The sequence below is a fragment of the Planococcus citri genome, chromosome 2, assembly GCF_950023065.1.
Source record: "Planococcus citri chromosome 2, ihPlaCitr1.1, whole genome shotgun sequence".
Lineage (NCBI taxonomy): Eukaryota > Metazoa > Arthropoda > Insecta > Hemiptera > Pseudococcidae > Planococcus > Planococcus citri.
In genome coordinates this window covers 24,025,278-24,041,838 of record NC_088678.1, presented here as the reverse complement: position 1 = coordinate 24,041,838, position 16,561 = coordinate 24,025,278, and the positions used below count along the sequence as shown (strand labels likewise).

The 16,561-nt window shown below is 34.0% G+C and overlaps 1 protein-coding gene across 4 annotated transcripts in view; it reads right to left on the bottom strand.

Annotated features, from left to right (window-relative positions):
• spri (sprint) overlaps positions 1-16,561 on the bottom strand; it is a 201,822-nt gene that overhangs the window by 80,584 nt on the left and 104,677 nt on the right. The window contains exon 1 of one of the 4 annotated variants that reach the window (XM_065349198.1): positions 2,668-3,117. The exons of the other annotated variants lie outside the window; for them this stretch is intronic. Within the exon in view, the coding sequence (XP_065205270.1) occupies positions 2,668-2,882 (215 nt within the window). The 5' untranslated portion in view covers positions 2,883-3,117. Of the gene's footprint in view, positions 1-2,667; positions 3,118-16,561 lie in introns of those variants that run through there. 4 annotated transcript variants of the gene reach the window in all.

Here is a 16,561-nt window from a genome sequence, read left to right as displayed (position 1 = left end):
TTAGAACAATAAGTTTTCTATGCGGGAAAAGAAGAGCAAATAGCCCGAACGAAGCGAGGGCGAAAGCTCTCAAAAATGCACAATTCAAAATCTAAAAAGTCAACAAATGAGCCTCAAAATTCTGGAAAAAAGGGGAAAAATTGAAAGTTTTAAAAGATCTAATTGAAAAAAAGTAGGACTTCTGCATAAAATTGTTGAAAAGTAGGACTTAAGTAGGACCAAAAGGACTTTTGAAAAAAAAGTAGGACTTTAGTAGGACTAATAGGACCAGTAGGACCTGTTAGACACCCTGTCAAATGTGCTTTTCGGTGTTTTGATTTTCTCAATTTGTACCAACAAAGATAGATCGAAGGTTTGTGTTCCTTGCGATGTGTTCTAGCCAACGAAACGATGAGAAATCAATAGAATTTTTCAAATTGATTTTTCGATGATTTATGGCATTTTTAAGACTTTGAGCAGCTATTTTGTGACAAAGTTTCCGAAGTATCATCACCATTTTTTTTCCAAAAAATAACTAGATGTCGTTTTTAATCCTAAATTATCTTATAAAAATTTTAAAAAATTCCACAAGCTGCAACATTGTCAAAAAAAAAATTAGAAGCAACGACGAAGCGACAAATACAGAACACAGAATAGGTATAACCTCTATTCTCCCTCGCACTTGCCCTCATATCCCATCTCCAGATAACCACACATCGTAAAACATCAATTTTGGAATCGTTGATGCATAAGAGAAAGCATTTCGCTATCAAAAAGCAATAATCAGGACATACAGCAAATAAACTCCATCGCAATATACACGATTCGATTCATCCTATTTCCTAAAGTTGCTTTGAAACATCAAATAAGTATCGTAGTACATAGAACACATATTATATAGTTCAATTTAAATCAAACATACCCAAAACATCTAGTACACCTAAATTCATATAAAACCACACCGATATATACAACCAATTCAACACCCCTCTCGTTCAAAAATCGTCATTCCGCACTCAATAACAAGGGATCAATCAAACCTATAGTACACAGAAAAATACACTTTATTGAACTTTATAGCCATCCACAAAAGATACCTTCGACATACTAAAATATTTAGAACGCGATAAAAATTGGCAAAACCGGAAGATTCGCCATTAGGAATGTGTTCTACTTTGTCCAATCGTCGTAAAAAAAAGTCGATAAAATTTACTTCACTATTTACGATGAGAGGCGATTTTTATTCGGCTTCTTTTTCAGTTATGGTTATAGTATTATACTTAAACGTTTGCAAAATTACGCAAATTATTTCTCCATCTTCATTGTGTGAGAGGCTGCGGTGTTTTCAATAGATTTTCTGTTTCGAGAAACGATTCTTTTATTAATATACTCGCATAAAATAAAACGTAAACACGTTTTCTATATTCATTATCACCAGAGAGAGAATTTTGCTAAGTAATAATACGACCTTCGACGGGCTTCGAGTTTTGAATTTTACTTCTTTCATACTTACCATAACGATTTATTTATTTTTTCATAAAGCTTCGAGAGAGCCCTCAAAGCTTTTTATATCACCCCATAGACTTTTCTGTTTTATTAGCGTTAAAATATATTGAAAATTGAAATATTGTTAAAACATCTGAAACATCGTGTTTTTTCTCTTGAACTTTGAAAAAAAAAACTGAACAAAAATTAATTGATTTTTTCCTCTGATTTTTTTCTTCTTTGCACGTCAGTAAAAGTATATAATTTGAAACAGTCTCCTCGATTATTAAAAGTACCAGATGACTCATCCATGGAGAATGTTCATTTTTTAAATCATCATTATCTAAACTTCCTCGTTCTCCCCTCAAAGGTAGACTGCTCATTTTATAGCATCAAAAATATCTTCAAAACTCGAATCCCCTTCTGCAAAGCGACTTATATTCAATTAATTGGACTTGGAAATACGTACGTAAGAATACAATCAACTGCTCAAAAGAGCCAATAAACTAATAAAGTACACCCGCATGATGATGATGGTGAATTTTTCTCTTCGAACTTCGAGCACCCTTTGAAAACCCTCGAGTATCTTCACAAGGAAGAAAAAAATTCCATAATCTTTTCTTTGCTTTTCCTTCATTTTTTTCCCTTTAATAATCTCGTTATAAAATACACAAATCGAACCGTCTCCGAGGTTAGCTTCCATTTTCGAGTAAAAAATAATTACATACATCAGGATAGAAGCTTCGATAGTAAAATTACGTAATTTTTGGTACTAATGTGCGAAACAAATTCATCTGACGATGCGATAAATTCGTCATATGCAACATAACAAAATGCCTGCAATATATTTAGGTCTATAGGTAGGTATGAGCGTATAAGAATTCGCATTAGCTGACATCACGATTTCGACTGATTGCCCATTAAGTCGCCACCGGCGATCGTAAGCAAATTGTTGGCAATTAAAATGCCGTTTATTACAACCGCACTAAAATGTGCTAATCGTAACAAAATAGCAACATACTTTTCGTACGTACGTAGGTATAAACAAAATAATAAATGTACGTAAAATGCAAGTATTATACGGTAGTTGGTCAATCGACGACTATAATGGAAATTAATTTCCAACCAGTTTCAATTTCGGATACACAATAATAATGATGAAAAAAAAAACCACAAACACGTTGAACTGAGCAACTAACTCACCGATAATTTCTATTTTTATTGCCCACTTCGGCGTATCTTCGACTACAGCTAATAACCCTTTTTAGCTCGACTGTCGGCGAGCTTTTCTTCAAAGGAATATAGCATCTTGTATGTTCGAGGAAAACCGAAAACATTTTACCCCTGGTACCGGTTTTCTTCCTAGTCTTGTCTTCTCGTTTTCTCATCGAGTACAAATCGACACTCGGCGAAGGCATCTTGGATATTTTTTTCTCCAATCAATTGAAAATTTCGGTCACTAACACTGCTCGTGGATTTTTTTACGTCACCATTATCACACTATCGCGAATACGCAATTTTAACACGAGGACTATTTCCGATTCTCGAGAGGGGTTTTCCGTCTTCGGCGACGTCGTCGACGTGTATCTTGAGCCAGGAAACCGTACCGATAAAATAGACGATATACCACGAACTACCGGTGTTTTCCTACTGTCGAGACCGGAGACCATTCGACAGTATATTGGCGCGTTTGCGTATACACGCGCTAGTCCGTGACGTTCGGTCGCGAATGATTCGCGTCTCGCGGATGCTTCATCGTCGTGACTTGTGCAGTACAACGATCGCCCGAGCGAAAATTTCCTTTTCCTTTTGCTAACTTTTAAATCCAAATCCGGCTCTAGAATACTCCATATTAATGTTTAATGCTCATGCATAGAAGGAAAAAAAAACGAAAACGGAAAAGCAAAAAACTTATACCACCATTCAGCATTTGGTTAAAGTGCACCATTATAAAGTCACCAGCAACAAAAGCACGTCAAGTACAAAGGTAACTGCGGATGACAAATTTCAACTGTTCGACAGAACAAGAAAGAGAACCCGTGATAAAAAAATAAAGGTCGAAAAGTACGACGACGATTTAATCTTCGCCTATATGCTTGGTTCTACTGGTGAAAGGTCGTTTGTCAATCGTACCTACGCAAACAATAGGGCGAGTCGAATTTTGCTGATTTTTTTCTGTGTTTTGAGGGCTGAAAAAATTAATGAGTCATTGCTATGAAATATGCACTTTTTGGTCCAAAAGTGATGAGAAGAAGTGCATTTATTGATATAAAAAGAAAATTTGGGAAAAAATTGTTTTAAAAATCGTTGCACGTTAATCGCTAATTTTGGGAAATGAAACCGGTGAAAAAACTCATTATACTTTTTTTTTATTGATCATTTTTTTACAGGAAGATGCAACTTTCTAGGTCAACAAAAGTTTAGCAAAAATTCGAAAAAAATAGACCTTCTTAAGAAAAATGTAATCGAATTGATCATTATGTCGGTAAATGAGACAGGTGGACAACATTACATGATTTCTCAAACAAAATTAAAACATTAAAAAAAAACGATTTTTAAAAGGAATAAAACCTGTCACTTTTCTTTTCCAAAAAAGGGAAAAATTAATTTCAACTTCTCGACAATTTGAAGATAATTACTTATTTGGGGAAAAAATCTTCTAAAAAACATAAAACAATTTCTCAAATTAAATGGAAATACCCACTGAAAATTCAAAAAAATATCAACTAAGTCAAATTCACATTTTGAAGCGTTTTTCAATTTTTTCAAAAATGAAAAGTGATCTTTTCTGGGAGTAGTTCGACTGAAAAAATTTGGTAAACATCTAAAGTAACAAAATGAAATAAACAGTTTTCACTTTCTAATTACTTTATTTTTTGTCACACATTTTTTCCAATAAATAGTTTTCATGCTAAATTTTAAAAAAATAGCCTAAAATTTGGAGCAAGGACGGGGAAAAGCGGGGGTGAAAATAAAAATCTGTAAACAAATTTTTGAAATCCACTTGACAATTTTGATTTTGTAAAAATTTTACTTCCAATAATCCATTTCCAATTTTTTTTTCGACTTACGATTTCAAAAATTATTATGGGTGGGAAATTCAAAATTAAGCAATGGTTTGATTTCCTCTCTGCAGCTGCTCCCATTTTAACAGATTTCTGCATGCATGGAAAAAACAACACGCGATGAGCAGAAGGAAACAGTTTGCTTTAATTTTTCCATATTTCACTTCAAGTTGTAAAAATTAGATTTCTACAGAAAAATTACACTAACTGATTTCGCCCCCCCCCCCAAAATGGTGCCTACCGGAATTTTTTGGCCGACCCGGGAAAAAATGGATTAGATCTAATTATATATAAAATGGTTAGATATAACTAGATATAGAAAATGTCTCTATCTAGATAGATCTAACTGTATATAATTTGATCTAATTATATCCAGTTAGATCTATCTAGATAGAGACATTTTCTATATCTAGTTAGATCTAACCATGTTATTGGTCAATGTTCAGTTTTATTCATTTACATATAGAAGTGTTTTAGTTTAATTTGGATCCTCGCCCTTTAATATGTAGTTTGTCTCCAAAAAATGGGTAGATCGAATAATAATAATGAAACTTATAATTCTCAACAGCAAAGTTTCACTCGATCAATTTTACTTAGATGGAACCATGAAAAGTTAATTAGGAAGTTTGAGCCTTGAACCCTATATAGGATTCTGCTCAAGACTTTATCTGCGAGTAGCCAAAACGATACACTTTTCGAGCATTTTAGATCCAACTTGATCTTCATAGATCTAACCAGATATAATGAGATCCATTCAGATATAATTTTATCAAATTTGATCTGAACAGACATGTTTGCAAGAAATGCGTTTCAAACATTTTAGATCCAACTGGGTCTTCATTAGATCTAACCAGATATAATGAGATCTATTCAGATATAATTTGATCAAATCTGATCTGAATAGATATGTCCGCAAAAAATATGATTAAAACATTTTAGATCCAACTGGATCTTCATAGATCTGACCAGATAATATAATGAGATCAATTCAGATATAATTTGATCAAATCTGATCTGAATAGATATGTTTGTAAGAAATACGATTCAAGCTTTTTAGATCCAATTGGATCTTAATATATATGACTAGATATAATGGGACAAATTTATATCTAAGATTGATCAACATTCAGATATAATTTTATCAAATCTGATCTATGTTGATCAATTTTTAGATCTAATTTGATCACATTAGATATGATCAGATACAATTAGATCTGTTCCATTTTTTCCCGGGGAAAATCACCAATACCTTTTTCACTACTTTTCAAAAAAAATCACTGCCTTCCAAAATATTTTTACCCCCTCCCCCCTCCCACAAGAACGATTTTTTCTTGTTTGAACTTTGTAATTTTTTACATTGGAGTAAGTACACGTTTTCATCAATTTGAAATCAATTCAATGATTTTATAACGATTGCAACATTTATTCAAGTTGTTACAATTTCTCATTAGTACATGTTAAAAATACAAAATGAGCGAACTCGAAAAATTAACAAATCAACTGCATATTTCGAGAATAAAATTCTTTCAAATATGAAAGATGAAAGATTTCTTTTTAATTTTTAGCAGTGATTTTTCAGGGTGTCTAGTCCAGCAAAATTTCAAAATAAAAAAGCAAGACTTTTACAGGACGTTTTTTAAGCACTTGGGATTTTTCAAGAGGGGGGGGGGGAGGTGGAAGAGGCAAAACTTTACATTAAAATTTTTCACTTTTCCAATGTTTTTAAACATCCCGAGATTTTTATCAAGCAAGCGGATGTCAAGAATATAATTTTGTTATTTCAATTTTTTGATTTTATTTTCACCTTTGAGGTTCTTGTTACTGTAATAGAATTGGGCGAATAGAACTTTTTTCAAAATAAAAAATTAAAAAAAATTTGATAGAAAATTTGAACAACATTTGGAAAAAAATATACAATTTTTTCGAAAAATCTATTGAAAATTAGTATTTTGAAGGGTTTAAAAACGAATTGTTTTCTTGGGTGATAAATGAAGAAGTTTATAATTTTTGCTTCAAAATTTTAAAACTTAAATGATAATTTTTTAAAAAAAATTCAAACTTGAAAAAAAAAGTAAACGAGCCCGAGTGAAGCGAGGTAAAGAAAGCTTTCAAAAATTCATGTTTCAAATTGTAGATATTAATGCAAAATCTGCCACCACCCTTTCTCCCCTTTCATTTATCACAGCTGACGACCTCAAATCTATCTTCACCCAAAGCACACTTAAGGAATGGCAAAACTTTTGGTCCCTCCAAACCACAAACAAGCTCTTTTAACATAAAAAATTAGTCCATCCTTGGAAAAACCTCTTCCACTTAAACAGACTTGAAGAAATCATTATAACCAGACTGAGAATTGGCCACACAAAAATCACACACAATCACCTCTATGAAAAGGCCCCAAAACCCACATGTCAGTTCTGCCTGTCAGAACTTATATCTGTCCAACACTTACTATTTCACTGTCCCTCCTTACATCAGCACAGACTATCCCTACAAATAGACGAAAGATCCCTATTCATACCAGACGACCCTTCCGAAATTAAAAAATTCTTAGATCTAATTAAAAAACTTGACCTTACCAACTCGATTTAAATCCCATACGACGGGTGTAATAATCAAGTAATTACAAACACCCAAAAAAAAAAAAAAGTAAAAAAAAAGTTTTTTTTATGGAGGTAAGGGAGTATTTTTCTGATTGAAACTTCGAACTGAACAATAAGTTTTTTACTTATATTGAAAAAGAAGAGCAAATAGCCCGAGGGAAGCGAGGGCAAAAGCTTTCAAAAAAATCAACAAATGAGCTATTTTTTAAAAAATTTTTCTTGCGAGGAAAATCGGATTTTCTGCTTTTTTCATTTTTCACTACCATTTAAGCAAAATTGTTGAAAATCACTACTTTTTCACTACTTTCACTACCTGGTAGACACCCTGAAAGCTTAACTTTCGGTAGGATATGAACAATTTTTTGAATATTTTTTAGAAAAAAGGGTCAATATGGTGTCAAAATAGGCCTATTTTCAAATTTCTTCCTTTAATTTTTCTTATCGCACCCCATGCTTTTTCGCACTAAAAAATATTTTATCTTTGCTTTCAACTAATTTTTTTAAACTCTTCTACCCTCCTCAAAAACGTTTTGTCACAAAAATCAATAGTCTCCAAAATTAATCCAAGTACCAAATTATTTTCTATCATTTTTTTTTCTCAGTTATGTCAATCTTTCCAACGATTTTTTTCTGAACACTGAAAAAAATCCAGCATTCGATAGGCACTTAAGTATCTTCGAACTAACATTTTATTTCGCTTCATTTTTCAAATTCAAACTCTGACAACGAAGAAAACAACATCATTGGCCATTTTCAATCAACGTACGAAATTCGCCTCACTTATATGCACTGATTTACATAGTATACCAGAGCAATATAGGACAATATGGGTCAAGTTGAAGACGTTTTATTAATTCCAAATGAAACAACACGTTCGTTTCGTCCACTTTAATATCGCGTATTTAGTATTTAACTATTTACCACTCAATTGAAATCATTTAAAGCCAATATCATTCTGTCAGTGGGTCAAATTAGACGCCAGCTACCATCGTCGACTACGTTATTAAATATCTCTTCTGCGAAACATTTTTCCAACGCTTTAATTACGTGCTAGTCGAACGTTCAGTCCAGTATTTGGATCGAGAATTTAGTATTTTGCCATTTTTAGGTAGGCAAATATAATTTTCTTTGCCATGCACGATACGAGATCAGTGCTGTGTGTTGTCCTCCTTTGGTCATCTCTGTTCGTTTTTTTTTGTCGTCATGGCATCGCATCCTGCTCGTATATTCGTAAGTATACCTAAATATACTTAATCGTGAGAATTGTTCGTTTATTTATTGTTATCATTAGTCATTTAAAATACCATAACTTATATTTTTCTAGACGACAATTCCCCTATTGTTTTTTTCATAGCTTTTATTATTTTATAATCGCAATTACCGAATTATTTATCAACAAATTTCTCAACACGAATAATAAATCACAAAAAAAAATCCAGGCTATAGTACAATCGACCAATTTTCCAACAAACTACCTAACTCAACAATTTCTCTATTCCTATACCAGCGAAAGCAATTATAAAACAAAGACCACACCATTTCATTTTTTTTTTACAATCAAGTTTCCATCTGAATAAAACCAAAAGCGATGCACTCATCGACAATCTCTTCAATTATTCACAATATTTTCACTCACCATCATCGTCACATCGACCTCAAAATTCACCATAATTTACCGCATCATTACGACGGATTTGCATTGACCACTTAACATTCTTCTGGTCGTCGTGTTCAAATCGATTAATTTTTTCCAACTCGATATCATTTATAACGGTAACTTACGTCAGCGAATAAGTGAATTTTTTACAAAAAATCATATGAAATTTTACGCGTCTGCAAACTACTTATGTTATAATCTTACAAGTCGTAAAAAAATTTATTCTAGATGATAATTTTCCAAGAGTAATTCATTTTGTATCTCAAAAAAGCAAGACGAACGCGAGTATAGAGCGAAAAAGATAACGCCAAGTATACTTTCTCATTCGAACGACGGATTATCTGTTCGCTAACTATATAATTTTCCGCTTAAAATAATAATTATAATTTCGAGCGCTTGGCAACAAAAATATTCTCGTCTGGTACTGATACGAAATGAACTAGGTGGCGCCGGATTTGGTAAAAATTTCGGTCGTCTTGCTTCTCGCGTCGTAAGATTAATTCTCAAGCTGTGAAATTTAATTTGTAATTTCATCGAGTACACATACATACGTAATAGAAATATACGATGATATTTTATCGAGAAATACGCCAACCAGCTCACATATTGGGTCGCTAAACACGTATTTCTCTTCTAATATAAACACGAATGGTAAATTTAACGAGTATTTTTTTTCTCCATAACGTGACATCTTGTTTCAGATTTAATCTAATGTGCTTGAGTGCAGAAAGACTGTTAGTTGAGGGATGATTGCTACTCTCAGAATTTTCAACTTCTTAATGTAAGCTCCATGATATGGTCATTAACAAGAAAAGGATTCTAACTGACATGAAAATTTTTAAATCGGTCAACGGGAAATCGAAGAAGGACCCCAAGATACACCACCAGCGAGAGTTTCAAGGGTTAAAATTCATTTTTCGATTTTTGGTGAATTTTTAAAAATTCAAAGGCTCATTTCTCATTTAAAAAAATCAAAGTTTGATCAAATTGGCGTAAAGGGCTGAAATTTGGTTTGTATCTTATATTTTCGATCTCCTGAGTCAATTAGTAATAATTTTAAAGCTTTCTGGAGCATCCAGCAGATTTTCGGATTCTGCAGTTTTCGAAAAAATCTGAAATTTGGTTTACTATCCTATAATTTTGATGTCCTGAGTAACTTGGTGATTAAAATAAATCGTTCTGGAGCCTCCAGCAGATTTTTGGATTCTCCAGTTTTCGAAAAAAAGCTGAAATTTGATTTTTATCCAATAATTTTGATCTCCTGAGTCAATTGGTGGTGATTTTAAACTGTTCTGGAGCCTCCAGCAGATTTTCGGATTCTCCAGTTTTGGAAAAAAAGCTCAAATTTGGTTCATATCCTATAATTTTGATCTCCTTAGTCAATTGATGATGATATTTAACCGTTCTGGAGCCTCCAGCAGATTTTCGCATTCTCCAGTTATTGAAAAAAATCTGAAATTTGGTTCAATATCCTATAATTTTGATGTCCTGAGTAAATTGGTGATTAAAATAAGCCGTTCTGGAGCCTCCAGCAGATTTTCAAATTCTCCAGTTTTCGAAAAAAAGCTCAAATTTGGTTCATATCCTATAATTTTGATCTCCTGAGTCAATTGGTGATGATTTTAAACTGTTCTGGAGCCTCCAGCAGATTTTCAAATTCTCCAGTTTTCAAAAAAAAACTCAAATTTGGTTCATATTCTATAATTTTGATCTCCTGAGTCAATTGGTGATGATTTTAAACTGTTCTGGAGCCTCCAGCAGATTTTCGGATTCTCCAGTTTTCGCAAAAACGCTATAATAAGTAAGTTGAAAATGAAAATTTCGACATATTCACACACGAGGCAACATTCACACCGAAAAGCTTTTTGGTGGTCGATTCGATTAGCGCAATAATTGCGAATCCGATGATTTAAAGCGGTTGTACTTCGAGATGACAAGTTTAATAACGTCGTTTACGCGTTGTAAATGTAATGGAGTTGATAAACGATGTCGTACGAGTATTACCTAATCTGCGACATGTACAATGCCAGAAAGGTCCGATGATACAGTGCAGAACTCCACGGCACACGCTCGTTTATCGAACCTAATGACCCTCTGTGGACGACACGACGCGTGAGGACCAACAATTAAAAGCTACTTGTTTATATTTCGTCTCCTAAGTAACCAGCCAGCGTCGCGACGCTCCAAGTGTTCTACTTGTACAATTGCACCCAAAGTACATACACGACAGAGGTACACTATAAATCTATATACCTACTCCAGTAACCAACCACCATAAATATACGAGCAAACGTCTACGTGGATATCTGCTACCTATACTATAATACCCATGTACTACCTATACAGCAAGTGCAATGTGCACGATGTTGGGGAAAAAAATTCACCCGCTAAATGCCCTCGTAAAATTGAAAAGCTTCCATGGGACGAATTCACAGCGCACCCGGTCTTCTCGTGTACCCTAAATATGGCTGTGGTATACGTATATATACTTACACAGCGCGGACGATACGGTTTTCCCTTTGAGAGGCATAGCATTTTAGTACAACGAAAATGGTAGTAAGTTACTCTCGCCGGTAAAACTTTCGAAAACGAATTAAGACTGTTTCGAATGCTCGAGGGGTGTTATTAGCGTTTTTCAAAAGTATAAAGTCTTAGGATAAGCGGATTTTTTCTCTTTTTTTTTTTATTAATATTAAATTTCGTGAAATATTAACTCGACTCGCTATACGGTGTATATCGTCTTTACGAGCCGGAATTCGGGGTCGTTTTGTGGCTTTTATGCGACTAACGATGGCTTTTGAGGGGAAGGTAAATTGCCATAAATTTTGCGCGAGGTGATACGCACTACCTATACAGAAGTTGCAGCAAGTTGAAGCTATGAGCCAGACGTTGGGAAAGTGGTACATAGTATTGTTGAAGTATTTCCAGTGTACGAGGTTATTTTCAGCAGTGGAATTTGAGACATTTTGGTGGCTATAGAAATTGTGTGGAGGGAGAACAAGGCGGAAAAGAGAGAAATGGGATAAGAAATGGATTTTTTATACTGTAATGAAATGATGTACTTGAACAAAAAATAGGGTTGTGATGGAAAGATTTTGGGAAAATTCAAATTCAAGTTGTTTTTTTTTTGGCGAATTTTCTTCTACTGTGATTAATAAAATCTAGCCTATTGCTTGGAGTAAGAAAGGTTGTGTTTTGGATGAGGTCAGGTTCTGAATCCAGTCTATCCAAAAGGGAAAAACATTATTTTTGATGAGAGATGGATTTTCTTAAATATTAAAATGTCATTGATTTTTTTTCATTTTTGAAAAAAAAAAAATCAAAAAAGTGAGTAATTTTTTACAAGTAAAGTAGGTAATTATACTTATGGATAGTAAACTTTTGTTTGAAAAAAATAACCACGTTGCCTTCAGTTTTGTGGGTCAATTTGGAAAATTTTTGATTTTTTGGAATTTTTGAGCCTCTCGTGCTCTTTCTGCTAAGCTTTGCCTGAAACAACAATTTTTCTGCCGGTTGAAATACCTTTCTCAGAAGTGTATTTTGAAAAATTTATCAAAAATAATATTTTTACTGAGGCGGATCACAAAAAAAGCTAGATGATTTTGACCACATTCAGTAGAGACTTTCATTTTGAGTTGAAAGCCGGTCAGAAAACATTTCAGCTCCGAAAATGCCCCTGAAAGAAAGATATGAGCTCTCAAAAAGCAGAAATTTTTAAAAAATTGTGGGTTTTTACTCTAGCCTTCATCAAACCTGTTTTGGAAAAAATATCCAAATTCCAAAATATATGTAATATTTGATACTCTGCGTCGACCTAGGCTATTGTGACAAAATCAAAAACCACTTTTGGGTTCTACTGAGCGATTGAAAATGTGCAAATCGCTTATTTTTGGGTGATTTTGAATTTTGAAAATATTTTCTTCTCAAGAAATTATGTGATAATCATGCCAAAATATCGACAGATATCATTTTTTCGAATTGAGGGGATATTCTAGAACACAAATGTGCTACTTTTCGATTATTATGAACAATTTCAAAAAAATTGTGGAAAAAAAAACAAAAACATACCCACCGAGTTGAAATTTGAAAGTGATCTTTTAGTTTTGAAATCAAAGTAAAAATCAGAGCCATTTTTCTGCCCAGTACGAAATTTTAATCCATTTCAAAGTATCACAAGATACAAGTACCTATGTTTTACTCAAATTGCGAAAATTCGCCAAAAATTCTCATTTTTGGAGCTAAAATTTCGATCGATTTTGTGCGTCAAAAAGAAAATAACCGCAATTTTTGAGTTCAACATGAAATGTCGTCCCATTTTGATAAATTGAAAGTGGGAAATCCATCAATTTTTGAAAAAAATCAGAGTACATTAAACTTGTGATATAGAGGACTGCATGCTTATTTTTTTTCTTTGTAATCTGGATTCATCTGAATCCAGCAGAAGTCCCCCCCCCCACCAACAAAAAAGGAAAGTCCGCAGAACCCAATTCTAACACACTTTTTTGAAAACAATAATAATTAAACACAAAATTAAAACTTGGAAACCTCAAAAAAATTTTAAATGGTAAGCAAAGTTTGAAAAATTAAAAACTTTTTTTAAAAAAAAGAAGAAATAATTTCATTCCAGCACAAGACAGGGCAAGAAACCCCCTCGCACACCAGCACAAATCCCACGACCCACATTTCAGCTTCCTCTTCACCACTCATTCGTCAGCTTAACAAGCACTTCTAACTAAACACAATACCACCGCGCTATAGCTGCGAATAGGAATACTTGTCATAAAAGTCATACCATTAAAAGATACCTCTAATTAAAACAAACACCTTAAGCCACATTTAGCTTTACTACGTATATTCATCGCATATTTCGTTATTGTCGACAAAAAGCTCTCAACTCTGCTAGAGAAATATTCCTTAAGAGGGTTCCCTCCAGACACTAATTTAGTTCACTTACTATACAAGTATATTTCGCGCTTTGAAATTCTACCTACACGACTGGAAGAAGAAAAAAAAAACACTACCATAGAATTTGGCTAATTACCATCGCGGTTTCAACTTTCACTACGAATCAAAAAGCGTTACAAATTTACGCGTTTGTAATTCGAGGCGTACTCGTATTCTAATACTATACAATCGAAGGTGTGCTTTGCTTATGAAAAAATAAATAAACAAATGAAGAAAAAAAAACGAGGACTTTCATAACTGGCCGCGTATTATAAATGGTCATTTTTATTGACCTTGTTATTAAGAAGAATTATAACATCTAAAGCAATGGATGACGGTTCCGCCATGTTGATAAATTGCTCCAATGTCCACCACATCTCGAGTATATATAGGAAAACGACAAGTACAGGGCATCACTTCTTTAAAACGTGCACAATACTTCAACGTCCGAACGAATAAATATCGAAAGTTTTATAATAATTTTATAGCATTCGGCATCCGTCACGGAAGCAATTACTTGGTATTTGGACTTTACGAGTCCATACCCTTGTCAAATCTAATCCACGTACCAAAGTAGAAAAATTCTACAAGCCATCCAATTAAATTGGCGTGTAAAGAGAATAAAGCTCAACACACATGCATCTCTACGTACTACGAGATAGAAAAAAATCTCCCAGCCATAAGAGAGCATATATATCGTGAGCCATTTTACGTCCACTGCATGTGGCTCATCTTACACAATACGTTCGACTGATTGCCGGCGAATAAAAATTAAATTAACGAGATGGCTTTTCGCGTAGCCATCAGAACCAGGCACTCAGGCAACCGCAGGTAATTTTAAATCCAACGATGAGGAGAGAGGACGAGAGAGTAGGTAGGCAGGTAGATGATAACCGCACACAACGTTGAGCGAAAATTAACGTTAATAAAATTGCCAGCGTTGTAATTGAAGGCGTCGCTTTAGCTGGGTCTAATCATATACACGATGGCACCACACCATCACCGGTGTACTGTGCACTCGGGCTGGGCTGGGCTTGGCTTGTTCATTTCGTTATCAATTTCAATTTCATTCTAATTTCAAATACATAATAGCAGCCACGAATTCATTATACATTGACGTTACAAGGCATGTAGAGTAGAGGGTGGTAGCAACGTCGAAGAATTACAGCGTATACTTTTATGCGTACAATTCCATCGCGCGAGCATCCTATTACATTAACCAAACAAACCTAATCAACATCTACGCAACTGACAAAGCTAATAAATAACGCCTATATTAAGAGAGCGTATATCATTTTAGGCAAAAGGTTACCGACCCTCTCTTTTTCCCCAATGTCATCTCTATTGTTACAGTGGTTAAAAACGTCATGTCACATGTTTCCACTTCAATTACCGCAAGAATAATTCCTATCGATTAAAACGTTCCCATAAGTGTGCTCTTATATGTATGTACAAAAAGCTGAACAATAACTTGATCAAACTGACCAAAGGCTTTTTACAATCATTACTCTAGTAACTTTAATTCATAATTGATGAGAAAATTTTCAAAACTATTTACACATTTTTAGAAATTATCTCGATCAATTTCAAATCACTCCTTCGATCATTAGCACCTACATCATTAGCACCTACTTCTCCTCATCCCATTCAAACGTCTTCCACTCGGAAAGTAATTAGCAATAAACCACCAAAAGCCTTCCTAAAAACCAAATCCATTTAACTTTACACACGAAAATCTGAATCTTACACCGACTGAACTCATTATAACTAAAGTCAGAAGCCACTCGACTTAAACGCACCAACACAGTAGGGAGGTCGTAAAGTTAAGATCGCGTTGACAGTTTCAAGTGTCGACTTCCAGCATCCACGATACGCCACACAACAGGGGGGCTCTGCTCTCACTGCATAGTTTCCGTATTGTACAGTTTCACAAAAAAAAAAAAAAAAAAAATAGGCACCCACCGTGTCTACGACGACCTTCTTTTTAAATAATCAGCCATGTACAACGTCGCATTTTAATCAAAAAGAAGGAAAAAAACAACAACAATTCCACATGTCCGGTACCTACACATCAAGCAGCATGAAGGGATTTCAAAACACACCCGAGCGAAGAAAATATTTACCATTTTGTACATGCTTTCATGCCAGAAAAAACGAAACATTTGGAGTGCGGTGGAATTGTCCACTACAGAGAAGTTTACTCGTTTGGGTAACGTGATGGAAATTTAAATTGACCGAAAATTACACAACCCATCCATCTTCACTGGTAATGTATTTTGTTAATGTTTTAACGTTAATTTTCGATTCGCAAACGAAGTGAATCGATGTGAAAATACGCAATTTTCCAAATGAAGAAAAGTACACGCAATTTTATCACCACGAAAGTTTGGGAAACTTAACGAGTACTGTGTAGCTTTTCGAGTGCGCGAAAACTGTTTCAAAAACAGATGTTGAAATTTACATGAAAAGCAAAATGAAATGAGGAAAACCAATTTGGAAACTAAGCGTTGAATAAAACACCAATTTATGTCACCAAGATTGAAATGTACTGAAATTGCTTCAATGAATAAATCATAAGTTGTCAAATTAAATTCTTACGTACAAAAAATCAACATTTGAGATAATTTCCAAATAAAATGTCAACACATAAAAAATCAAAATCTGAGATGATTTTCAAAAAATTGTATTTTTTACAACTTTCCACCCGAGAATTCCTTTTATTCTGATCCTGGCGTGAGGGATCTTACAAATACATCCCCTCCCCCCATTTCGGTCTGGTACCAGGGCAAAAAGAATCATTTTTTTCTGTGAGTTTTAGCTTATAAAAT